Source organism: Saccoglossus kowalevskii, chromosome 16, assembly GCF_978046115.1.
Source record: "Saccoglossus kowalevskii chromosome 16, keSacKowa6.1, whole genome shotgun sequence".
Taxonomy (NCBI): domain Eukaryota; kingdom Metazoa; phylum Hemichordata; class Enteropneusta; family Harrimaniidae; genus Saccoglossus; species Saccoglossus kowalevskii.
Genome location: NC_140656.1, coordinates 29473166 through 29500866, shown reverse-complemented (window position 1 = coordinate 29500866; position 27701 = coordinate 29473166). Strand labels below are relative to the sequence as shown.

At 34.7% G+C, this 27701-nt stretch overlaps 3 protein-coding genes across 4 annotated transcripts; 1 reads left to right on the top strand and 2 right to left on the bottom strand.

Annotated features, from left to right (window-relative positions):
- Window positions 1-76: 76 nt before the first annotated feature.
- LOC100373907 (coiled-coil domain-containing protein 63-like) lies at window positions 77-27701 on the top strand. Its single transcript, XM_078006601.2, has 9 exons — window positions 77-234; window positions 547-736; window positions 3347-3469; window positions 3919-4100; window positions 4619-4809; window positions 5274-5566; window positions 26009-26260; window positions 26673-26806; window positions 27444-27701. Exons 1-9 carry the CDS (start codon window positions 77-79, stop codon window positions 27616-27618), a joined length of 1698 nt encoding a protein of 565 aa, XP_077862727.1. The 3' UTR covers window positions 27619-27701.
- LOC100373305 (uncharacterized) lies at window positions 7235-12321 on the bottom strand. Of its 2 annotated transcripts, XR_014926637.1 has the most exons (5): window positions 12158-12321; window positions 10666-10885; window positions 9087-9189; window positions 8481-8936; window positions 7235-8451 (listed from the first exon to the last, which is right to left on the bottom strand). XR_014926637.1 is itself a non-coding variant. In XM_002731737.4 (4 exons), exons 1-4 carry the CDS (start codon window positions 12228-12230, stop codon window positions 8730-8732), a joined length of 603 nt encoding a protein of 200 aa, XP_002731783.1. In that variant the 5' UTR covers window positions 12231-12321; the 3' UTR covers window positions 7235-8729. The 2 variants fall into 2 exon arrangements, 1 of the variants encoding a protein (XP_002731783.1); XM_002731737.4 differs by having other exon boundaries at window positions 7235-8936.
- Window positions 12834-23539, bottom strand: LOC144344802 (uncharacterized). The gene is made up of 4 exons (XM_078006602.2): window positions 23226-23539; window positions 21117-21318; window positions 14959-15055; window positions 12834-13983 (listed from the first exon to the last, which is right to left on the bottom strand). Exons 1-4 carry the CDS (start codon window positions 23536-23538, stop codon window positions 13774-13776), a joined length of 822 nt encoding a protein of 273 aa, XP_077862728.2. The 5' UTR covers window position 23539; the 3' UTR covers window positions 12834-13773.

The following is a 27701-nucleotide window of genomic DNA, read 5'->3' as shown; positions in this document are numbered from 1 at the left end:
CTGGAAATGAAATCAAAATATCTCAAAAGAAAACACAATTTACTCTAGGCATACTTTTTGTCTGCAGATTCATAAAATGAATAGAGCAGCAAGCAGACGGTCTATGATGAGCGAACCGGAAACGGAGGGGGTACTGGAAGCCGAGCTGGCAAAACTACAACGACAATATCGTATAATGGAAGGAGATAGAAAGGCATATAATGAGGAATCTCAGAATATTATTAGAAAACAAAAGTAAGTGCACCGCCCGTTATCTTCCGTGTCTATAGGCCGGTATTCCTGCTGTTATGTGTAGTGAGCGGGGAAGGGATTGAACTTGCAGGTCATTAGTAGAACGGAAATCAGTGTTCCCACAATCACGTGACTTCAAATTAATCTAATTTGGCGGGAATACCAGTAAATATTTCAAAATTGTACTTTCGCGCTCAAATACGCTGCTGTATGTACGCACACGGCACTAGCGCCGACGACAGGCAACGTGCGCGGCGGGACCAGTGAACGGGATTTTACACTAACGGTATCATCTACGACAAATTTGTTGTTTAGAGCTCAGATTGAAAGTCTGCGAAAAGAAAAGGCGGAGATCAAGATGGAACTGCAGCTGGCACGAAGTGTGGATAATGTCAAGAAAGACTGTGGCAATTCTAGTAAGCTTAGAGCGCTGATCAAACAAGAAGACGAGTTCGAACGTCATATAGAAGAAGAGAACGAACAAATTACATTGTTAGACGCCCAGGTGAGATATAATGCAAATTCATATTTAAGTCGTGTGTCGTGACGTCACAGGGTTAAAATTACGCGACGTTATAGGGGGGCGGGGGCAAGGGTTATTTTCGTTCATCGTAATTGCAATATTTTTTTGTTCGTACAACGTAAATTGAACAAATTTATTCCGTAATTCTGTAATCACAGGCTAGACGTACAACGTAATCATCAAGTATTTTTTTCGTACACTGTAAAAATGTGTAATTTTTCTCGATACGTACAAGAATTTACAACCAAATAAAAAAGTCGTAAAGAATAGTCCAGGGGAATTACATTTTCGAAACTGTAAAACTACTAGATGACACAATTCACTGCAAAATTCCATTTTTCACTGTAAACTGTAAAAACGTCTTTTTTCCCTGTAAATTGTGAAAAGCCCTTTTTATTTCCCGTAAAACTGTACCAGCTACCCCCCTTGCCCACCCTCTTATAAAACTGTGGTCACTTTTGATTTACACCGAAAAAAATATGAGTAATTGTAATAATGCAGACGTTCTATCAAATGTACATATTAAAAGCAACGGAAATTCATTTGCGTGTTCAGCTATAAACCGTAGCAAAAAAGGATACGAAATTGAGGCACGCTAATTTGGTTTCCAGCTGATTTAAATACGCAGTATGAACGACAACATATGTTTTAAAGCGGGAGGGTCACCTACTCACGCGCGGGAATTGAGTCCCAACACAACACATGCTAAAAATGCAAAGGCTCATGGGTAGACGCTTGTTTGTAAACATTGACACGCTTCGGCCATCTGGCGCAGGCGCAGGTGACGACTCCCCCGCTTTAATATTGTTTGACATTGCATGTTGATGACTGAAGTGAATTCTGATATGTTGCAAACTATAAATGAGTCTACACAACAGAATTTGTTGCATGGGAATTGAAAAACACTAATACTCATGTGTGGTGCTTGTTATTGCGTGTACCAAAATAACCAGTAGACAGAGAATGGCGTTATTCATCGAACGAATACCTAGAACAGTGATACAAAACGGCGTTTTCAGTTCATAATAGATCATAGTAGAATGTATTTATCAAGAACACAGAGTGTCAAACAACAATACTAAAAACTGACATTTTCCTGTTCACGTAGCATCTTTAATTCCTATTGATAATGTTACTCAAGTCGTTAACTTTTTTTTTCAGAATGCCCAAGAGTAAACATGTTCAATAACACATATTATAGATGAACTCATCACATTGCGTACACTGTGAAGGGTGACATCGAGATTATCGAGAAAAAAATACTCAAATACAAAGTGTTACGCTAACATGCACTTATTTGTCATTAAAGAAAATCACATTTTTATATGATTTTTTTATTAATTATTGTGACACTGATAATAAAATAATATTGAAAGATTATTAGCAATTTAGGGCCATGATTATGCACATCCATGGTGACTTTTTCAAAGTTATATTATAAAAATCCTTATCTATTTTGTAAATTCACAGTTGTTGTTAAGCTATTCCTCTGTGTGCAATATAGCTAGTAAAACATGGAGATAGCACTGAATACACGTGTAACATCGTTATGTCGGTTATGATGTTTCTCATCATCTGACCATGTCGAAACGACTTTGCCCTCAATATGTCAAATGACACTGTATGTAATCAATCTATATTCACTCTGTAACAACTGCATGCGTGTTTTTGTTGATCAGTGTCAATTTCATTCCCAATCACGTTTCCCAGTGGGGGATATGCCTTACTTTTTAAGCAATGGAAAGGCACGTCTGGGGGCGTGTATATACATAATTTAGCATCAATTTTAGAATGTGCTCTACTGCAACAACACTGTTTATTGACTTGATTGTGAAGAATCACGTACATCAATTTCGAACCACTCTGACTATTGTTAACGGTTTCGCATATATTCAACCAACAGTTTTACCCCAAATTAACCGATAGTTGCAGATTGTATAACCGGCTTTCCTTCATAAAAAAATATAGCAACACGTCACGGTGGTCATTTAGATATAGGACCCTGGTACTGATATGAAACGGCCCTCGTCTTGTGTTAGCGTTTACCGGTATACCTAGCAATACACTACGTGAAATAAGATTGTTTCTTAGTTGGCTTAGCCCGGCATTGTTTTAGATGCATGTGTCCGGTATGTACACCTTCGATGTCTGCCTAGCGACAGTCGCCTGGCCTATACATGAACACTGCCGTTTCCTTGACAGCAAACATTCATGCAACAGATCCAAAAAGTTGCGGAGCCATGCATGGATACTAAACTTGCGAATGTAATATTCCAAAATAATACTTAGTAAAACTTACAGCACTGACTTGTTCGAGAGAAATCCAACTACACGAAATTAATAACCTTCGACGGAAAGAAGATGTGCAACGCTGTCGTGATTCGTGATTTCTGAATCAAAACTTAGTATGTAATTTTCTCCTCTTCTTTCTAAAACTACTAGAGCCCGATGTTTGTTTTTAATATACATAAAACTCAGAAACGTTACAGAATAAAAAAACAAAAAACATACACGGTATATATATATATATATATATGTGATAAGATGAATGTCTAAATTGCTGCAAGCATTCACGTTGTTTTTTTGTTTCAGTTGAAAGAGTGGCAAGAGAAATACAACGATCAAAACAAGACGATAGGTGGAATGGACAACAGTCGACAAAAGCACGTGGCTACACAAAAGCAAATCAGAGTACTTGAGAACAGGTTGAACCAGGTGAAAGCAAAATACCAATATTCATTGTTTTATAAAATCGCAAAATCATGATGGTTCTTTACCAAAGAATAGGGGGATGTGGAGGGAGATTCTTTGCAAACAACTCAAATGCAAAAATGACTACACCTTTCTATTTGTCATTTGTTTTTGAATGGTATACAGTCATTTTCTCACTAGAAAAGCTTCACGAACGGTTTTTTGTTGACTTTACCTTCAGAAATAACGATTGTGTGTATGTCAATTTACGTGGCTATTAAAACAGACTTCATTTTACAGCAAATCCTTATCCAATGCATTTTCGGGTTACATCGTCTGAAACAAAGCACGGTCATCACGGTTAAAATAGGATGGAACTGAAAATTTCACGAATAGTCGCTTCGTAATATGTTTCCCATTATCTTAATTGCCATGGTTTTAATTACTCAGTGTTTGTTTTATATTCAATTTAGGCGACTGTTACCTTCAATAAACACCTGACGACTAACGCCGAGTTACGGGCGACAATCGACCATTTGCGACAGGAACGGGCAGTGTTCAACACCCTTCACAAGAAGCTGTCGAAGGAGTTGAACGATGGCAGACAAGAGATGTGCAAGGTTACGGAGTCTGCTACTCACGCCTACGATTCACGGTATGTTGCAATTGACAATGTGCTTATTTTCGGGCACGTTTTTTGCATCTTAAAACATTAGGGTATGATTTTTGTTAGAAAATGAAAAAATGACAACCAATTCACAAAAAATATAAGAGTGGGAGTTTCATTATTGACAACAATCTACGGTGTTGTCGGTTATTGGGCATTATTTGTAGTCACCACAGGGCTAGGTTTCTTTTTGTGCAGCCATGTAAATCTGTTGTGTGCATGTATAAATAACCTGATGAGGTACATCTACTATGACAAGGTATCTGTTTAATCACCAAATTATGACTGTTTACGTCGGTCTGCGCATTGTAAGGAATTAATTTAGTGAGTATAATACGACGGGCTACGAACGAGGACGAAAAAATATGGTGGATTTAAACTTGGACATACCTGTCACGTGACACTAAAATTAACCAATTCATGAGAATTGCAATATAGGGTAGCTTTTTGGAGTAAATCTTCAATTGATAGTGGTGTTCAATCTAGTTTTCTTTCTTTTCACTTAGTGACGAGGCCCAAACCAAAATGTCAGCACTGAAAGAACGAAGCGACAAAGACAAATCACAACATAAAGCAGAGTTGAAAGAATTACTACGAATATTAGACCATGATCAGAAACTGAAAGAGTTTATGGCAGTGAAAGATCAGGAACGTGCCGAGTTGAAGGCAGAGGAGGCAGCTAAACGAAAGAGAAAAGGTATTATTCGATTTGATGTCGTCATATTAAAGCGCGGTGGTCGTCGCGCAGCGCGTGTTCGAATTTCATGTAAACAATGTATTTTACACGCGTTGTATACGTCGATATGAGTTCCATATCGAACAGGACGCGGCAGGACGAATGCCGCCCTTTAAGGAGATTCAAGCCGAATTGAAGATTATATCATCTTTTTTATACATTCATAATTATGGGTTGACATTCATAGAAACTGGTGCAAAAATAGTATGGCATTTGGACTCTTGTTTCTCAGAAAAAAAGTCCTGTGACCCCAATTTTCATTTAAATTGGTCTGGTAACATGATGTCATGAACCTACAATAATGAAAGTACAACAAACACGACATATAATCTTCCATTCGTTGAACCTCATTTTAGAAAGTGTGCTAGGATTATCTTGAAAACGTAGAAACTAGTACCACTTACACAAATTGATTTAATCGACAGGCAATGGTAATAGAGGCAAGGATAACAGCCATGAGGAGATGTTATTCTCGTATGAGCAAGCTTTCAGCAAAATTAAATCAATAACTGGAGAAGAAGACATTGGTAAAATCCTTGAAAAGTTTATGAAAACTGAAGACAGAAATTTTGCGTTATTCAATTACGTAAATGAAATGAATAATGAAATAGAATGCCACCAGGAAGAGATTGATAGGGTTGCCATGGAGATTCAAAAGTTCCGCTCTCAGGGTGTGTATATTGAGAAGCAGCGCCAAGCCATATTGAAAGAATTAGAGGTAAGTCTTAATCTGATTATTTGTGTCAATAAGATATTAAATGACACTGCTTTAAACTGCCAACTAGGGATTTACAGGATTATAGTAGGTATGATTTCTGATGATACTTTGCCTATAGCTAGGTTTTTATGTTTCTCAGGACTAAACCATTCATAACATAGAAAGGTCAGCATATTTATAAGTGGGAAAAGGAAAACTTAGTCAAAGAAGAGCACAGACAATTTTAAAATATATGCAAAAAGTGACTAGAAGTGAATAATGGTTAAACTAAAGTGGAAATAGAAAATAGGAAAAGTGTTATTATTTTTCAGGGTTTTTGTTATTCCCTGCTGATTGTAACTGGTTTTTGGCATTTTGCCAGACAAAGTATATTCCATGTTTGAGATTATGTGACAAGTTTAACCCTTTGAGTGAGTGCCTTCATTTTTTTGTCAAAAGATTTTACCTATTTTCATGTACTTTTATATCGTTTTTCGGATTAATTTTAAACCAAATATACATAATTTCTTACTGGCTATATGCCGATAAACAAATATGAAATAAATTATGGATGTTTTATTTTGTGAATATTGACAATAGTTGAATTTGGTTGTCAAATGGTTGAGATACTCCTAAATGCAAATACACAGAATTTATTCATTTTGCAATAAATTGTACACAAAACAAAAGAAAGATATTGACTTAAAAAAAAAGTTGGGAGTCACCAGCTTAATTATCCGTATCTCAAATTCAACTGAACAAAATCTTATTTTGTTGTCCTGAATTATTTAAAAAATCTGAGTTTTAAACAGTGTCATTAACATTGTTTTCTATGGAATTGTTCTAAAAATAGCAATTTTTGAAAAACATTAGGACAAGTTTTTCAAATGCTACTTCATGGTGCCATGATTACATAATAAACCGATGAACATTGTCATGTGATTTATCCTGGCGTCAACTCAAAGTAGGATTTTAATTTGAGTCACGATTACTTTTAGTAACCGTGTTTGAGTCTATCGATTATGATTCCAATGTAATTTCATTTACATATTTAGTAGGTGGGCACATCAAATTTGCATATTCAGTCTAACAAACTGTTGAAAGTAACCACAGGTTTTTTTCTTTAACGTGATGTCATTGATATTTCACTCTAGGGCCAGTACTATTGCTTAAAATGTTTTCAATAACTTTTACCAATGACAAGTTACCTAATTATTATGCATTTCGAGAAATCACTGTGTGTGTGTATGCGCAGTTTGAAATGCAATTTTGAACGCAATAAAATCATTTGAAGAACTCACTCACGCAAGAAACTAGTGTCAAATTGCTTTGCAATAGGGCCTGTTTGTTGAGGAATATTCTGTAAAAAAAATTGCTAAAATAATTTCAGGGACAGTGTCCAAGGATGACTGACTTCGAAACCTTCTTCCAGATCAGACAGTGCCAATCCCCCTGGTATATCTCATTATACAGGGACATCTCATTTGCATATTTAATAGGAAGACACAGCTCATCTGCAAAATCATTAGAAAACGCATTGGATTATGGGAAAATCAATGTTTATCAACACAAATGTCGCATATGCGTAGTGCGACCACTACCGTTCATTAAGTAAGAAGGCATAGTCATTTGCATATTTTCCATACAGACACAATTATACTGATATACAATACCATGACAAATACTATGTCTTATTTGCGGTGATGTGCATTTATTTCATTGACACACTTTAGTCGTAAAACAGTTCTTTTTGAATAAACCTCTGGAAATTCACACAATTCATTGTTGACTTTGACAATAACTAGCAGAGATAAAAAGAAAGAGTTATGTATTGAAATTAAAACAAATTTGACTGTGAACTGGTGGTTACATTTTGTATTCAAGCTTTGAAAATCTTGGTTAAATTGGTAATTTCAGTGAAACATTTGTGAACACTAGAGGGGGCTATTGCACTTTCAAAAACACTTTAATACTAGTACAGAATATATAATTTTTAGTCGTGTTATTTCAAGTCATGAAAGAGTTTTTAGTCTTCATCAACATTTCACTCCACCCCTCCATGTCAACAGATAATAGCAATAAGATTCATCACAAAATACGTTGAACAATAAAGTGAAATGTTGATTAGAATTTTATACTAAGAATTAATTCTAAGAGTTCTAAGAAGGAATGACAGAAAATAAAACACCAGAATTCTGATGTTCTTAAATTTTAGGAATATTCAATAAGTCTGAATGATTACTGTTAAAGGCTCAGGAAGGTACTGATTGTCATTTTTACACTGAATGGAACTGATCCCAGTTAGTTTAAGCCCCTATTCTTGCAGAACTACGTCAGAGAACAATTTATGTCGCTTTGTAATCTTTAGCAACCAATTACATAGTTTTTTGGGATTTTTTGGCCTTTATTTTCACTGATGATGGTTGCCAGGTGATGAAAAGCTTGGATGCCACCCCCCAAATATAAAGCAGTGATAGCTGAACATAATTTCACTGGTACCTGTAATGTATTTCACGGTGTCACATCAAACTAATCATGATTGAATCGTAAAATGATGTATCTGTCTCAAGAATGAATTCAACTTTATGATTGAATAACATAATGTATGTATATTTTAATTTTTATTTGTTCACCAAAAAAACCCCAAACTAATAGAGACTTTTTCCTCCCCCTCCAAATATTGCAATTATATGTGAAAGTAATATGAAGGCATTTAATATTAGAGAGGGGGGAGGGGTCTGTAAGAATTTGACTCACATACTACCAGTAGTATGCCTGACAATTTTTTTAAATTCATTGTTCCTTTTACTCCAATTGTTTTTTTATTTCCACAATTTTTCAGCCCACCCCCCATTTTTTAATGGGAAACCCCCTGACCTCTCTGAATAGAGATTAAACCCCCTGACCTCTCTGAATAGAGATTAAACCCCCTGACCTCTTTGAATAGATATTAAAATTATTACCAGCAACTGTTTAGACATTGTTTTTTTACTATCCTGAAAAGGAGGATGATGGTGACATAGGAAGTTGAAGCGACAAGACATTGTGTAACATAATAATTTTGTTAATCAGTATGATTATTTTCTGTAATTTCAAATCTACCAGCAGTAAAGTGTAGAAAAGGCTTCATACTTTCATGGACAGCGCCCTCTATCTTTCAAGACTGATGACGATATTTGTTTTTCTAAACTTCTCCTTTACAATTGCCTTGTTTCATAGTTATGCTATCAAAGTAAATGGTTCCTGTCCGAAACATAACAAGACATTCACAAACCAGCTTACTGATGCAGTGATCCCCTTTTGACTTGATACTCAGCTCTTTCTCTTCCCAATCATGCGTACCTACTGTGAAATTGGCTAAAAATGGTCCCTCTATGACACCTAAGGTATTCTACGAAAAAAAAAGATTATTTGATAGTATCAGTTTTGGTAATATTTCCAGATGATTGGTTATTATTCTCCCATAGAAGACTATGTATGTCAATATCTGACTTGTAAACACAATAGCTATGCAATCAAGGCATATATGGTTGACACTTACTGTGGTATGACATGATAGACAGTAGCGTTCACTGGAGTCACCTCCTGTGGAAACATCTACCGCTTTACTGCACGCTCGCAGAGACACTCGATTTGGTTCATTGCTGATAAATACAGGAAAAGATACAAAAATAATAAAATTTGGTATGTGTGCCAAAATAAGGATAGTCACACAACAAGATATGAGACACTGTATTTGCTCTATTAGCGCACTTGCTTCCATAAATTACGGAGGTATTTCTTTGGTCAAAATAAATAATATTTCACTAATTCAGGATACAACAAATGTGGTTTTTGTCTTATAAATCCACTTCTAATAAGGGCAAAAAAAAATAGTAATGTAAACTGTACTTTGATACTTTGACAGACTAGGAAGGAATGTAATTGTTAAGTATTTAACTAGACAAAAGACCAATACAGATTGTGGTTATAACAATTATCACACGGTAATGCAATTAAAGTTGTGTAAAGAATACTGTATTTGGTGTAAAGTAAAGTTGAGATTCAGTATGAATATAAAAAAACAAAGGCAATTTAATTATACTATTGGACACTAGAGGGTGCAGTTGATCAAATACTGGAAATGGTGTGGTTGCTATTTTTTCTTTACTTACTTGTTACATGTGTAGTTCATTATGTTTTTTAATTATGAAATGTGCTCAAGAATATTTACCCCCAACCATCATCAATTTGATTTTTGTTACTGTATATTCATGATTGTTGGTATTCCAGATAATCAACTGCATTATACATAATCATACATAAATTCATTCTTAAAACATTTTCAATATACGACCTATTTGGCATTTCATTCCTGTAAACGTATACATACGCAACATAGATATATACCCAAGAAACATAATTTGTCACTCTCAAAATAAATAAACAGTAAGTTTTCAAATAATTTTCCAGAAATGTAGTCGAGGACAGGAAGCCAACAACTCGTTTGCATATAACAGTGACTTGTCAATCAAAGAGCAACGAAACAAACTTTCGGGACTTTTAATCACATACGTGTGCCTCGATTCCCTATATTATAAAATCGATTTTTGAGTATATTCCAGCATTGACAATGCTTTGAAATTTTAACACTATCTAGCCAATACTGTCTGGGTGAGAAAAAGCAAAAAAAAAAAAAAAAAAATTTCACTCAGAGTGCTCACGAACCTGCATCTATACCTTGAAAGAATAGCATAGGTAGCAAGCAAGAAATAATTTTTTCTGCCTTAATTGTTTATTTCTCGGTGTTATCATAGCTTTATTCAATATTTCACAATTACCCACATTTGAGTTAAATGGTTAATGGAATTTCAATTCTTTTCAGAGTGTGTGAATGATATTGTTAGTTTTCGTTTCCCATTTGATTGTGTGTTTGGACTTTCTTTGCTACTAATTTTGAATAGTATTCAAATTTAGTATGGATTCAAAACGATTCACTTCTGTTACTGCAGGCTTCAATAATTTGAAACATTCACAGCAGAATCCTTGGGATATTAACAAATTCAAACCATCAAATATTTCACACATGAAAGCCAAAACTTCAATAAAGCTCTATAAATGTTTTTAACGGTTATACTCACTCATGATCAAAATAAATTGTGGTAGTTGCGCCACCTCGAAGTGGGTATGTCATATCAACCTTCATGGATTGGTCCCCAGTATAGGCACTATCCGTGCTGATTTCATATCCTAATGGGGCAATCTGCTCCCAGTATTTGTCACCCATCTCAAAATCACCATTAGGGAAATCTGCATCTTCGAGTATACAATCATTGGCTTCTGTTACAGTTGTATCACAATCTGCAGAAGAAAATAAAAATATTTATTCCTTGCTAAAAATGTAGTATTCTATAGTTTCTTTAAATTCAATTTAACATACAAGATTAGACTGGCTTCAGTTGGGCGATTTTTTCAAACATGAGTGTAACGGTCAGAAGGCCAAAGTAAGAATTAATTATATTTTTTGGGGTAAAACAAATAAGAAGTCCCGACTTTGCCAGTCTAATACAAGATAATATGCATATTATGGTAATTTTCACAGCCAGAATTTGTTTCCAGACAGACCACTCTATATTGGCACATTTTCTCCAATATTGTTAGATTTGAATAATAATTTTACATATTTAAAAAGGCAGATTCTAAAATTGCATTTATTTTATCCAAAGATGTTAAATGTTTATGGAAAAAAGCATATTTTGGACAGGACTATTTAGTGGAAGGTTACAAAGTTGACAATTGCGATGAAAAGATCAAGGGTTAGGGTAAAAACCATAAGGGGAAAGGTCAAGGGTCAAAGTTGACAACTGCCATCAAGGGTCAAAGTTCACTGTAGTGGTGAAATATCAAGAGTCAAAGTTGACAATGGTGGTTAAGGGATTAATGAGCCAAATCGATTTTATTGAATAGTTTACAAGCTACATATTGTACATTTTTTGTTTTGTCAAAAGTTTTTCAAAATCGTCACTTAATATTCTTGACCGAAATATTCTTTATGTGGAAAGAGACCGTGGCAATTAGGTGTTAAGTTAGAAAAACTACAGGATGGTAAACAACTTTATCCAATTTTTCTGTGATGTTAGAGAAAGAAACAGAAAAGGCAATCAAAACGCTACTTATCTGCTCAATAGCGACAACAAAAACCACTCCCTTGAGTTGCATCCTAATTTTATCACATTACTAACATACGTCCTAACAGATTTTTTCATTTCTGTTTTTGTTTTCAAACAATGACTTGCAACGAGAGTCACTTGTGAATGCAAGTCCAGATGGCTCTTCTAAAGAACAAATATCACTGAAAACAAAATGTTTTTTTTTTAATCAATTTAAGTGTTTTTTTTCAGTTAAAATTCAGGGTTTTTTGTTAAAATCTCACTGGAAAAAGGAAAAAGTTTTGTTCATGGTTCCAAGATAAAATGGTGCAGTGATGTTTTGGAAAAAACTAAACTGATGTGTGCTGACACAAAGCAGGAATAATTTGGCGTAATTTGACATAAATGGCAGATATCGTAGACTTAATGAAAGCTATATCATGCATGGTATAAATAAATAATAAAAAAGAAAAAAAGAACTCACCATTAGCAGCTGTACACCATGAAACGGAAAGTTTAAAAACAATGAGAATGAAAGCTACATCAGTAAGCTTCATGGTCGCACACTTGCAGTACCTGCAATGACTGAATCCTTGTCCTCGTCAGCAGCCAATTCAAGCAATGATGGAATTCACTTTGGCGTTCAATATATTTAATTACGATAATGCCTCTTTATATATCCATCAAGAACCGTCTGCTATCTACCATACTGATTTATCATCTATTATTTAGACCAATATTTGTTAACTGTTGCTGGGCAACACATCCATTCTGTATCCATAGGAACACCATCCTCCTTGGCCTGAGGCGATCATTCATCAATGTGCATGTGGCATGACGTACTTTTGATTCTCGCACACAGTTAGCACGTGAGCTCATTGTTTGAGAGGCAGTCAATTGATTTTAAAGTGTTTCCATGAGTCGGTTTCTAAACCGATTATTTCCTAAAGTGCGCATTCAGATATTTTTTTCAGTCAAAATATGGGTGCAACATTTTGCTCATTTTTTATGTCAACGTTTTCACTGATTTTGGGACCAATTGACAAGATCTCTCATTGATCAATTTGTTCGAAAAAAATGTGAACAAAGTACATGCCATTGGGTTTATTTAGTGTTCAAATTGAAAAAAAGTGTTTATTTTCTAATGATCAGTTCAAAAATTCATTGGTTATGTTAGTTTAATAATATGTAACAACTTTATTACAACTACAGCATTACAGAAGTGTAGGTAATTGATACTAAAGATTGTATAGAACATCTCCCACTTATCGTGATCACCATGAAAAATGAAAAACTAGCCTGCACTGAATCACTCAATGCAATTTTTACCTGGGGTATATATTTTAGAGGTTATTCTATATTTGATTTCAGGATTCTGTTGAATAATGTTTTTCATGAATCCGTTAAAATGATGATGGTGAAATGATGGTGTCATGTGATTTATGAATGTTGTCATGTGATTTATGAATGTTGTCATGTGATTCATGAATGTTGTCATGTGATTTATGAATGTTGTCATGTGATTTATGACCAATTTATGAGTGGGCTTCTACCTGAACTAGTGCCACAATTTTCAAAGGAAGAGTACACTACATTAAAAAACATGCAATTATAGTACTTACTGTTATCTCTGACAATTGTAAACTATTCATGAACTATATGTACTGTGAAATACTTTATTTTCGCTTGGAATTAATTTTCGCTATTTTCGCTGAAGGAATGATTCAGTAAAATAAAATCCAGCGACTATACCTTTTTTTCTATATTTTAAAAAATAAATTCCATACAAAACACCCAAAATGTCTTTTCAGTGAAAATTAATTCCAGCTAAAATAAAGTATTTTACAGTATTGGGCAAAATTACGCTAACTATAATATAAGTTTATGAGATTATCAAAACTCAAACAGGAAGCATTACAAATTCAATGTCATTATTTTGGAGTAAACAGATAGTCCTGATCAATATTCATGAGATGACAGCAATTAGTATTCAATGCTGTTGACAATAGAAGTGAATTCTACCTGTCATTGGTTAACATATGTGAGCTGCATACCAAGTGATACCCAACTTTAATTGATTGAAACTGTACTACTTAAAATTCAACAGATACAGTATGTCTTACAAGAACTTTGAATATCTGCGTAGATATTATCAAAGTACACTGTGCCTGTTTTCTTCCGGAATAACGCATAGCAAGTAGCTTGTTTTATGCCGTCTTCAATGTGGATTTGGGTTTGCTGCTCCTCCCAGTCATGTGTACCAACATTGAAATTTGCCGTGTGGCTCCAAGATGGAGTGTCGTCAGATTTCTAATTTATATACATAAAAACAAAAACAAAATTAACTTTTCAGCATAGATGATTAAGGATATTTTGGGTTAAGTTGAAAATAATATGTCATATCGTCATGCCTTCATTTCGTCACGGCCATTCAAATACTAATTTGTTGAGAAAATGAATATTTGCACTGGTTTCCATGGTGAAATTATTCATATCTAAAATTTTTGCTCAGTAACATGAGATGAAATTTCTTTTTATAAAAAAAATATTGTTCATATGATCCTAATATTGTTAAAATATTTAAAAAAATTGACATAGACTGCAGTGAATTTCAAGAATGATGATTATTTCCCATTGTATAAAATGTGAAGTTTTCACCCACAATGCATTGCATATGTGCAGTAAGATGCTCAGTTCAATCCTCTGCCAATTCTCATTTGAAATTGATGTTAAAAAATCAATGTAAATCTAGGAAATAAGTGTGTATAGATGAAATGCATATCTATTTGACAGCAGGATTGAAAAGAGTTATACATATATAAAACAAACAATACAGCTGTTGTACAACAATAGATTGGTATAGGTTTTGCTGTCTCTCTTCTATTTTTATTATAAATTTTCAACAAATTAATTTTCATCCCTTGTTTAAATTGGCCTAATTATGCATAACCCCCAAGGGTCACACATCCTGGTACTTTCTGGGGTACTGTTGCCCTATAACAGCAATAATTCCCAGTATTATATTTAAATTTATGTCATATTAATTCACACAAATAATTGAGAATCCCTATTTTTAGAAAGTTTGTACCACTGAATACTACCTTTTATGGTCATACATATGCTATTGTTGCATTTTTTGGATTCAGTGAATAATTTACCCTGTTGTTATTTGTTTTCAGGCTTAAAAAACTGGTATTCATCTTCTATTTGTTTGGAATCACAAATTCTCTTAAATATGAGTATATTACGTGACCTCAACTAGAATAGAAAAAATAGAATACTCACAATAATATCACAGTAAATGCTGTAATCAGAATTTTTATTTCCTACAACATCAACAGCTTTACTCCAACCATAGACCACCATATGTGTAGGAAAATCACTAGAAATACAATGTAGAGAAGGAAATGAATGACTTCAGTCAAATTTTGAAGCAGTGAATATTTCATCGCCACGTATATTGAACACTTACATCATGGAGACAAGTATTCAAACACTTACACCATGGAGACAAGTGTTTGAACACTTACACCATGGAGACAAGTGTTTGAACACTTACATCATGGAGACAAGTGTTTGAACACTTACACCATGGAGAAAAGTGTTTGAACACTTACACCATGGAGACAAGTATTTGAACACTTACACCATGGAGACAAGTATTCGATCACTTACACCATGGAGACAAGTGTTTGAACACTTACACCATGGAGACAAGTATTCGATCACTTACACCATAGAGACAAGTGTTTGAACACTTACACCATGGAGACAAGTATTCGATCACTTACACCATAGAGACAAGTGTTTGAACACTTACACCATGGAGACAAGTGTTTGAACACTTACATCATAGAGACAAGTATTCAATCACTTAATACATCATGGAGACAAGTATTCGATCACTTACACCATGGAGACAAGTGTTCGATCACTTACACCATAGAGACAAGTATTCGATCACTTACACCATAGAGACAAGTGTTTGAACACTTACACCATAGAGACAAGTATTTGAACACTTACACCATGGAGACAAGTGTTTGAACACTTACACCATAGAGACAAGTGTTTGAACACTTACACCATAGAGACAAGTATTCGATCACTTACACCATAGAGACAAGTGTTTGAACACTTACACCATGGAGACAAGTGTTTGAACACTTACACCATGGAGACAAGTGTTTGAACACTTACACCATAGAGACAAGTGTTTGAACACTTACATCATGGAGACAAGTGTTTGAACACTTACATCATGGAGACAAGTATTCAATCACTTACACCATAGAGACAAGTGTTTGAACACTTACACCATGGAGACAAGTGTTTGAACACTTACACCATGGAGACAAGTATTTGAACACTTACACCATGGAGACAAGTATTCGATCACTTACACCATGGAGACAAGTGTTTGAACACTTACACCATGGAGACAAGTATTCGATCACTTACACCATAGAGACAAGTGTTTGAACACTTACACCATGGAGACAAGTATTCGATCACTTACACCATAGAGACAAGTGTTTGAACACTTACACCATGGAGACAAGTGTTTGAACACTTACATCATAGAGACAAGTATTCAATCACTTAATACATCATGGAGACAAGTATTCGATCACTTACACCATGGAGACAAGTGTTCGATCACTTACACCATAGAGACAAGTATTCGATCACTTACACCATAGAGACAAGTGTTTGAACACTTACACCATAGAGACAAGTATTTGAACACTTACACCATGGAGACAAGTGTTTGAACACTTACACCATAGAGACAAGTGTTTGAACACTTACACCATAGAGACAAGTATTCGATCACTTACACCATAGAGACAAGTGTTTGAACACTTACACCATGGAGACAAGTGTTTGAACACTTACACCATGGAGACAAGTGTTTGAACACTTACACCATAGAGACAAGTGTTTGAACACTTACATCATGGAGACAAGTGTTTGAACACTTACATCATGGAGACAAGTATTCAATCACTTACACCATAGAGACAAGTGTTTGAACACTTACACCATGGAGACAAGTGTTTGAACACTTACACCATGGAGACAAGTATTCGATCACTTACACCATGGAGACAAGTATTCAATCACTTAATACATCATGGAGACAAGTATTCAATCACTTACATCATGGAGACAAGTATTCGATCACTTACACCATAGAGACAAGTATTTGAACACTTACATCATGGAGACAAGTGTTTGAACACTTACACCATGGAGACAAGTATTTGAACACTTACACCATGGAGACAAGTGTTTGAACACTTACACCATAGAGACAAGTGTTTGAACACTTACACCATAGAGACAAGTATTCGATCACTTACACCATAGAGACAAGTGTTTGAACACTTACACCATGGAGACAAGTGTTTGAACACTTACACCATGGAGACAAGTGTTTGAACACTTACACCATAGAGACAAGTGTTTGAACACTTACATCATGGAGACAAGTGTTTGAACACTTACATCATGGAGACAAGTATTCAATCACTTACACCATAGAGACAAGTGTTTGAACACTTACACCATGGAGACAAGTGTTTGAACACTTACACCATGGAGAAAAGTGTTTGAACACTTACACCATGGAGACAAGTATTCAATCACTTACATCATGGAGACAAGTATTCGATCACTTACACCATAGAGACAAGTATTTGAACACTTACATCATGGAGACAAGTGTTTGAACACTTACACCATGGAGACAAGTATTTGAACACTTACACCATGGAGACAAGTGTTTGAACACTTACACCATGGAGAAAAGTGTTTGAACACTTACACCATGGAGACAAGTATTTGAACACTTACACCATGGAGACAAGTGTTTGAACATTTACATCATAGAGACAAGTGTTTGAACACTTACATCATGGAGACAAGTGTTTGAACACTTACACCATGGAGAAAAGTGTTTGAACACTTACACCATGAAGACAAGTATTTGAACACTTACACCATGGAGACAAGTATTCAAACACTTACACCATGGAGACAAGTGTTCAAACACTTACACCATGGAGACAAGTGTTTGAACACTTACACCATGGAGACAAGTATTTGAACACTTACACCATGAAAACAAGTATTTGAACACTTACACCATGGATACAAGTATTTGAACACTTACACCATGGAGACAAGTATTTGAACACTTACACCATGAAGACAAGTATTTGAACACTTACACCATGGAGACAAGTATTTGAACACTTACACCATGGAGACAAGTATTTGAACACTTACACCATGGAGACAAGTATTTGAACACTTACACCATGGAGACAAGTATTTGAACACTTACACCATGGAGACAAGTATTTGAACACTTACACCATGGAGACAAGTATTTGAACACTTACACCATGGAGACAAGTATTTGAACACTTACACCATGGAGACAAGTATTCGATCACTTACACCATAGAGACAAGTGTTTGAACACTTACACCATGGAGACAAGTGTTTGAACACTTACATCATAGAGACAAGTATTCAATCACTTAATACATCATGGATACAAGTATTCGATCACTTACACCATGGAGACAAGTGTTCGATCACTTACACCATAGAGACAAGTATTCGATCACTTACACCATAGAGACAAGTGTTTGAACACTTACACCATAGAGACAAGTATTTGAACACTTACACCATGGAGACAAGTGTTTGAACACTTACACCATAGAGACAAGTGTTTGAACACTTACACCATAGAGACAAGTATTCGATCACTTACACCATAGAGACAAGTGTTTGAACACTTACACCATGGAGACAAGTGTTTGAACACTTACACCATGGAGACAAGTGTTTGAACACTTACACCATAGAGACAAGTGTTTGAACACTTACATCATGGAGACAAGTGTTTGAACACTTACATCATGGAGACAAGTATTCAATCACTTACACCATAGAGACAAGTGTTTGAACACTTACACCATGGAGACAAGTGTTTGAACACTTACACCATGGAGACAAGTATTTGAACACTTACACCATGGAGACAAGTATTCGATCACTTACACCATGGAGACAAGTGTTTGAACACTTACACCATGGAGACAAGTATTCGATCACTTACACCATAGAGACAAGTGTTTGAACACTTACACCATGGAGACAAGTATTCGATCACTTACACCATAGAGACAAGTGTTTGAACACTTACACCATGGAGACAAGTGTTTGAACACTTACATCATAGAGACAAGTATTCAATCACTTAATACATCATGGAGACAAGTATTCGATCACTTACACCATGGAGACAAGTGTTCGATCACTTACACCATAGAGACAAGTATTCGATCACTTACACCATAGAGACAAGTGTTTGAACACTTACACCATAGAGACAAGTATTTGAACACTTACACCATGGAGACAAGTGTTTGAACACTTACACCATAGAGACAAGTGTTTGAACACTTACACCATAGAGACAAGTATTCGATCACTTACACCATAGAGACAAGTGTTTGAACACTTACACCATGGAGACAAGTGTTTGAACACTTACACCATGGAGACAAGTGTTTGAACACTTACACCATAGAGACAAGTGTTTGAACACTTACATCATGGAGACAAGTGTTTGAACACTTACATCATGGAGACAAGTATTCAATCACTTACACCATAGAGACAAGTGTTTGAACACTTACACCATGGAGACAAGTGTTTGAACACTTACACCATGGAGACAAGTATTCGATCACTTACACCATGGAGACAAGTATTCAATCACTTAATACATCATGGAGACAAGTATTCAATCACTTACATCATGGAGACAAGTATTCGATCACTTACACCATAGAGACAAGTATTTGAACACTTACATCATGGAGACAAGTGTTTGAACACTTACACCATGGAGACAAGTATTTGAACACTTACACCATGGAGACAAGTGTTTGAACACTTACACCATAGAGACAAGTGTTTGAACACTTACACCATAGAGACAAGTATTCGATCACTTACACCATAGAGACAAGTGTTTGAACACTTACACCATGGAGACAAGTGTTTGAACACTTACACCATGGAGACAAGTGTTTGAACACTTACACCATAGAGACAAGTGTTTGAACACTTACATCATGGAGACAAGTGTTTGAACACTTACATCATGGAGACAAGTATTCAATCACTTACACCATAGAGACAAGTGTTTGAACACTTACACCATGGAGACAAGTGTTTGAACACTTACACCATGGAGAAAAGTGTTTGAACACTTACACCATGGAGACAAGTATTCAATCACTTACATCATGGAGACAAGTATTCGATCACTTACACCATAGAGACAAGTATTTGAACACTTACATCATGGAGACAAGTGTTTGAACACTTACACCATGGAGACAAGTATTTGAACACTTACACCATGGAGACAAGTGTTTGAACACTTACACCATGGAGAAAAGTGTTTGAACACTTACACCATGGAGACAAGTATTTGAACACTTACACCATGGAGACAAGTGTTTGAACATTTACATCATAGAGACAAGTGTTTGAACACTTACATCATGGAGACAAGTGTTTGAACACTTACACCATGGAGAAAAGTGTTTGAACACTTACACCATGAAGACAAGTATTTGAACACTTACACCATGGAGACAAGTATTCAAACACTTACACCATGGAGACAAGTGTTCAAACACTTACACCATGGAGACAAGTGTTTGAACACTTACACCATGGAGACAAGTATTTGAACACTTACACCATGAAGACAAGTATTTGAACACTTACACCATGGATACAAGTATTTGAACACTTACACCATGGAGACAAGTATTTGAACACTTACACCATGAAGACAAGTATTTGAACACTTACACCATGGAGACAAGTATTTGAACACTTACACCATGGAGACAAGTATTTGAACACTTACACCATGGAGACAAGTATTTGAACACTTACACCATGGAGACAAGTATTTGAACACTTACACCATGGAGACAAGTATTTGAACACTTACACCATGGAGACAAGTATTTGAACACTTACACCATGGAGACAAGTATTTGAACACTTACACCATGGAGACAAGTATTTGAACACTTACACCATGGAGACAAGTATTTGAAATTAGATAATTTATATGCATGCATTTAAAGAAAAACCTAATCAAATCTTTGCATTTATAGCCCAGAGCATCTATGCACCAAGTTTCATCGAAAACCAACATATGGTTCTTGAGATACCAGTGGAACAGATGGACACACTAACTACAAAAATGTAATATAAAAATTAATAAAATTTATAGACAGAGCAAAGAAGGCCTGCGAAGTGTGAAAATCTTTGCCCCTTGCCCTGGTTTTGGGCATCAAACAACTACATTAAAACTATTTACAAATCCTCACCCATCAGGAAATGTCAAAATTTGCCTAGCGCCTGCATACTTTGTGACATCATCCAGGGTAACTTTGATTGAGAATGAACCAGTGTAGGCTTCTTCATCGACGTAAGAAAATCCATCATGGTACGGGGACCAATCATCTTCTGATTCAAAGTCTCCATTTTGAAAACCATTTTCAGAATATGTATGCTGCATCTGATGACAGCCTATAAGATATAAAACAATATTAGCATTGTAGAAATAATCCCCCCTCCAAAATGTTTGTCATCGTGCTTTTGAAAAACAAATTGATCAGGAACTATATTCATAAATTTGTAACATGTTTCTCTTCATAAACTATTGAAACTTGAATTAAAAATCATTTTAATGATTAAAGTAATTAATTTGTTTATGTAATTTAAACACATATATTGTTAGTTTAAACAGCTTATTTATTATAATAGTGTTTAAACAAAAATGCGACACAAAGTAATAAAGGGTAGAAATATGGCACAATGCCAAAATAGAAAGAAATATGGCACAATGCCAAAATAGATAGAAATATGGCACAATGCCAAAATAGATAGAAATATGGCACAATGCCAAAATAGATAGAAATATGGCACAATGCCAAAATAGAAAGAAATATGGCACAATGCCAAAACAGATAGAAATATGGCACAATGCCAAAATAGATAGAAATATGGCACAATGCCAAAATGGATAGAACAAGCCATGCACAGTCCCCGTTAGTTAAGATATATATAGTTTTGTTTATAGTAATATAGCTGGAATATAACCATGTCAGGAATATGATTTTTTAACATTAAAATGATTGACATTTGTATCTGATCGTCAAACAAGTACTTTCCCATTTTGAGAGATATTGCTCTGGAACAGCATTCAAAATCAGCCAGTTTGAATACATGTATAGTTTGTTTAAAACAAAATGACCGCCAGACAGCCATTTTTAATCCGATCTGAAAAATAAATGATGTGCATCAGAAACCTGTAATGTCTAAGTTTGAACAAAATCCATCTATAAATGCCAGAAATGCTTGATATTTGAAGATTTTTTTAGCACAAAAATGGCCACCATTTGGCCATTTTGAATAGGGTCATCAAACCAATATATATATTGTCTATCTATGACATGATGTATAATGAATATTTAAAATTTGAATATAATCAGTGAAAGCAAGTCAGACATATGGCATGAGAACCACATTCATTAAAACAAAATGACCACCAGTCGGCCATTTTGAATCTAATCTGAAAAAAAAAATTATTTGCATCAAGGTCCCATAATGTCTAATGTATACACCAAGTTTGAACAAAATCCATCTGTAAACAGCCGAGAAATGCTTGATTTTTATGATTTTTTAACACAAAAATGGTCGCCAGTCGGCCATAATGAATCAAATTGTGAAACAAAATGATGTGCATCAAGGTCCTATAATGTCTAACGTATATATCAATTTTGAACAAAATCCATCTGTAAACAGCCGAAAAATGCTTGATTTTGATGATTTTTAACACAAAAATGGCCGCCATTCGTCCATCTTGAATCAGATCATGAAACAAATTGATGTGCATATGTATAATATCATGTATGATGTATGTGTGAAGTTTGATTGTGATTGGTCCAGGCATTTCTAAGATACAGGTCCGGACACAGGCACAGACGCACGCACACACGTATGGACACACGGAGGTCTGCGTCCGAACAAGGACTAAATATGGCACAATGCCAAAATAGATAGAAATATGGCACAATGCCAAAATGGATAGATTTATGGCACAATGCCAAAATAGATACAAATATGGCACAATGCCAAAATGGATAGAAATATGGCACAATGCCAGAATATGCACATAAAATACATATTAAGTAAAATACAGTTTTTACACATTGTCACACATTGGATTCTGACACAATGTTCAATATTTTGTTATGACTGGAAATAGTGGGTTGACATATTCATAAATTATAATTTCATTTGTATTTAATTTTCAAAGATTGGTAGAAATTTTGAGATGCTACCCTCCCTACTTATACAAAATGTATGTGGTATATATTTTAAATGTAACAACAGGCTATATATATAACTGTATACATTTCGACATGTCTTACCAACGATTTCTCGACTTTCCAACTGTTGCTTGATATCATGTAATTCGGCAACTTGAGTTGATAGTTGGTTTTGCAATTCCTCCACAGTTTGGTTGAGTTGTTGATTGCTAGTTGTCAGTTGCTGTATATCCCAAGTGAATTCCAAAAAACTTGGGCAGGATTGGCTTTCTGAAGACTTAGGTACTGAGATCTGATACACACATTGATGATGCTGCTGCTGTTGTGGTTGCCGTGGTTCATTCGGATTCAGGTTCTGGGCTGTAGACATGCCGATTAGTACAATAACAAATGCCAAAGCCAAAAACACTACCATACTGTCCATACTGATTAAAGTTATGTCAATTATCCGAGGAGAACTTTTGCAGTGGAAGTGATAATAAATTATGCTAACGAGGCATGATATCCTGCTATTCTATTCAAATTCAACATCTCCTATAATTTCTGTAGTAAAATTTACTTCCCTCTTTCTACATCAACACTTGAGTTGACAATAATTTTCTAAGTATATTATACTTAATATATATATATTGGTTTAATTTGTACAGTTACCCTCTTCCCTTCAAACAATTGTTTTTAGCTATTAATGTTTTTGACTCCCATGTGCAAAGCACAAAATGGGAGTCTTTGCAGTTAGTGTGTCTGTATGTGTTGGTGTGTGTGTGTGTGTATGTGTGTATGTGTGTATGTGTGTCCGACTGTTCCACTGCTATCTCAAGAACCATACATCGGTTTTTGATGAAACTTGGTGCATAGATGCTCTGGGCCAATGCGCAGTTTTGATTAGGTTTTGGTAAAAATCCATGCTCGTTAATTACCTAATTTGCATGATAATTAGCTAATTTTTAGCTGTTCTATGACTGTTCCACTGATATCTAAAGAACCACTCATTGGATTTTGATGAAACTTGGTACATAGATGCTCTGAACATATGCGCAGATTTGATTAGTTTTTGGTAAAAATCCGTGCATATTAATTACCTAATTTGCATGATAATTAGCTAATTTTTAGCGGTTCCATGACTGTTCCACTGATATCTAAACAACCACTCATTGGATTTTGATGAAACTTTGTACATACATGCTCTGAACTAATGCTAGGTTATGATTAGTTTTTGGTAATAATCCGTGGATACTAATTACCTAATTTGCATAATGATTAGTCAATTTTCGGTTTTTCCACTGATATCTCAAGTACTAATCATCACATTTCAATGAAACTTGGTACATAGATGTCATATGACACTGCACAGACCTGATAGTTTTTATGGTAATATCAGTACATATAATTACCTAATTTGCATAATTAATTAATTTTCAGCTTTTGATATAAGTAGTGAGCATTACATTTCAATGAAACTTGGTACTTACATACTCAAGGACTATGCAGAGATTGATTGTTTTGGATAAATATTTGTGTATATTAATCACCTAATTTGCATAATTAGTTAATTTTCAGCTTTTCCACGGGTATCTCAAGTACTAATCATCGCATTTCAATGAAACTTGGTACATAGATCCTTTAGGACTATGCAGAGACCTGATTAGTTTCAGGGTAAATAATTGTGCATATTAATTACCTAATTTGCATAATTAATTTTCAGCTTTTCTACTGATATCTAAAGTACTAATCATCACATTTCAATGAATCTAGAATTATGCAGAGACCCAATTAGTTTTTGGTAAATATTTGTGCATATTAATCACCTAATTGGCATAATTAACCAATTTACAACTTTCACACTGATATCTCGGGTACTAATCATCACATATCAATGAATGTTTATACATGGATGCTGTAGGACAATAGATAATTGTGGGTCAAAATCACATTTCAATGAATCTAGAATTATGCAGAGACCTAATTAGTTTTTGGTAAATATCTGTACATATTAATTACCCAATTTGCATAATTAACCAATTTTAAGCTTTCACACTGATATCTAAAGTACTAATTTCCATTTTAATGAAACTTAGTACAAAGATGCTCTAGGACAATGTACAAACCTAATTAGTTTGGGGTAAAACTCTGTTCATATTATTTCCCTAATTAGCATAATAATTCATAATTTTTTGGTTCTAATCACATTTCAATTAAACTTGGTACATAGAGTTTTTGTTACATTGCGCAGACCTCATTAGTTTTACAATCAAATCTGTTCATGTTAATTTTCTGATTTGCATAATTAGTTTTCAGCTAAGTAATTTCAAATTATATTTAATGTGTCTCCAATACTCTCAGCACATGGGAGTTCTTTCTAAGCTTTCTTTGATTTATTTTAGCTATACAGCACTTATTATTGCCATATTGTTGTGTTGTTATGCAAAAAACTTGAATTTAAAAATGAGCATATGAGTTTGCAGATCATTGCTACAACACATGCAATAAGTTGTAAATTCAATTATTTCATCAAGTACCAATTTTGGATAATATTAATCTTTGTAGTTCAACCCATGTACATTTCCCCCGTGATAGAGAGACTCAACTCAATCGTTGTAGTAGTATACTACCTGGTAGGTGCTTAGCAAAGATCAATGAATTTTACCACATATTATGTATTATGCAAATTAGATAATTATTAAACATTTTGGGGAAAGAACTTTTTGTCTTCAAGTCTAGTAAACCGGTTCATAATCTAGGAATACCTGATAGTATATTATAGTATTTCTTAATATTTTATCGAGCAATAAAAAATGAAAATTGTGGGTTTATTTTAGTTTCCATGAAATAACAGTTGTCTTATCTACTTTTTAGTGCTAATTATCGTTTTTGTTTTTTAATTCCAGGTCAAACTGTCCGTTGCAACAAAGGATGCTGATGAGAGCGAAAAATGTTTAAAATCAACCAAGAAAATACTGGATCAACTGAAAGTTGGAGTAGAATCATTGTTTAATAAAATCAATTGTGATAAAACTGCAATTACTGATTTACTTGGAGCCAATGATGGGATTACCGACCAAAATATGATACAATATTTGGGAATTGTAGAACAAAAAACTAATGAATTATTGTTTCTCAAACAGTATATGCAAATGAAGGTGAGTTATACAGAAAACTTTTGGAAATTATGTTGTCATCCTTTGTTAACAATAAATTATGATGTCACCTTTATTTGTTATCAGAAATTATAATGTCATCATTTTTTGGAAATACGGAAACTATGATGTCATCATTCTTTGCTATCAAGACACATGATGTCATAAATTCTATACAGGAACTGATTCTATCATTCTTTATCTGGTAACTATGATGTATTTTATTTATTCTTGCAATAATGAAACCAGAAAATTTAACACATAACATAGAGGTAACATGGGAGTACCAAGGCCAACTTCCATAAAGTAGTACAAAAATTGAAAATATTATCTAATACACATATTTCAACAGAGATCTAGATTTTTTAAATTTTTTTGTTTACTTACAATTTTCATTCTGTTGCATACTTATCAGGAGGCAGCAATTATGAAGCCTGAAATGGCTACTCTACTGGCACCACCACCACCACCACCTAAGACACGTAGTGTTTCTGGTCCATATTGTAAACTACCAACAGCATCAATCACAATTCAAGCACCTTCTACTGGGTAAGTATGGCTTAGTAAAGCAATCATACTGATCTATCAGGTTAAAGTGTTCTTCAGTGCATTTCTAATAGAAGTGTATCTCTTAAAAAAAGTGCATCTCTTAAAAAATGTGCATCTCCAATAAAAGTGCATCTCTAATAGAAGAAGAGCATCTCCAATAGAAGTGCATCTCAATAGATGTGCATCTCCAGTAGAAGTGCATCTCCAAATCTCCAGTAGAAGTGCATCTCCAAATCTCCAGTAGAAGTGCATCTCCAAATCTCCAATAGAAGTGCATCTCTAATAAAAGAAGTGCATGTCTAATAAAAGAAGTGCATCTCTGATAGAAGAAGTGCATTTCCAATAGAAGTGCGTCTCAATAGATGTGCATCTCCAGTAGAAGGGCATCTCCAAATCTCCAATTGAAGTGTATCAAATTGCATTTATTGTATACCTGATCATAAAAATATACCTTTGTTTGGCCATAGATGTTATTTGTTCTTGTGGTAAAAATCAGGTAGTGCAAAACAGACACAGTATTTACATATAAAGTGCCTACAGCTTATATGACCCCTGTGACATCAGCAATTTTCCATTTATCTATCAAGTATGGTAATTTCCATAAATGACACTATTTTGTACTTTGGTTTGCCTATAGAGTGGAAGATGACAACTCAGATACTGAGGAATTTGATGATACCCGACCTTTAACCTTGGAAGAAATCAAGAAACGTCTCACGGATGCATCTAGCCGCAAAGCAAGTAAAAATAAATGTATTGCAAAGGCACAAAGTCCCGCTGGCAAGAGCAGACCTGCCACAAAGAATTCCTAAATACTGTATTCATATCGACCATCAGACTGTGCCTCGGGTAATTAAAAACAGTAAATAAAATATGATACAATACTGATATGAAA

What these genes read in the sequence shown, in the direction of transcription:
- LOC100373907 (XM_078006601.2), top strand. Translation starts at nt 77, where the DNA reads ATGAATAGAGCAGCAAGCAGACGGTCTATGATGAGCGAACCGGAAACG. An exon ending in TTGAGAACAGGTTGAACCAG is followed by an intron (nt 3,470 to 3,918) that starts GTGAAAGCAAAA and finishes TATTCAATTTAG; the next exon opens with GCGACTGTTACCTTCAATAA. An exon ending in AGCTAAACGAAAGAGAAAAG is followed by an intron (nt 4,810 to 5,273) that starts GTATTATTCGAT and finishes TTTAATCGACAG; the next exon opens with GCAATGGTAATAGAGGCAAG.
- LOC100373305 (XM_002731737.4), bottom strand. Translation starts at nt 12,230, where the DNA reads ATGAAGCTTACTGATGTAGCTTTCATTCTCATTGTTTTTAAACTTTCC. An exon ending in ATGGTGTACAGCTGCTAATG is followed by an intron (nt 10,886 to 12,157) that starts GTGAGTTCTTTT and finishes TTTCTTCTGCAG; the next exon opens with ATTGTGATACAACTGTAACA. An exon ending in ACAATTTATTTTGATCATGA is followed by an intron (nt 9,190 to 10,665) that starts GTGAGTATAACC and finishes TGTATTTATCAG; the next exon opens with CAATGAACCAAATCGAGTGT.
- LOC144344802 (XM_078006602.2), bottom strand. Translation starts at nt 23,538, where the DNA reads ATGGTAGTGTTTTTGGCTTTGGCATTTGTTATTGTACTAATCGGCATG. An exon ending in GGAAAGTCGAGAAATCGTTG is followed by an intron (nt 21,319 to 23,225) that starts GTAAGACATGTC and finishes TATATCTTATAG; the next exon opens with GCTGTCATCAGATGCAGCAT. An exon ending in GCATTTACTGTGATATTATT is followed by an intron (nt 13,984 to 14,958) that starts GTGAGTATTCTA and finishes TATATAAATTAG; the next exon opens with AAATCTGACGACACTCCATC.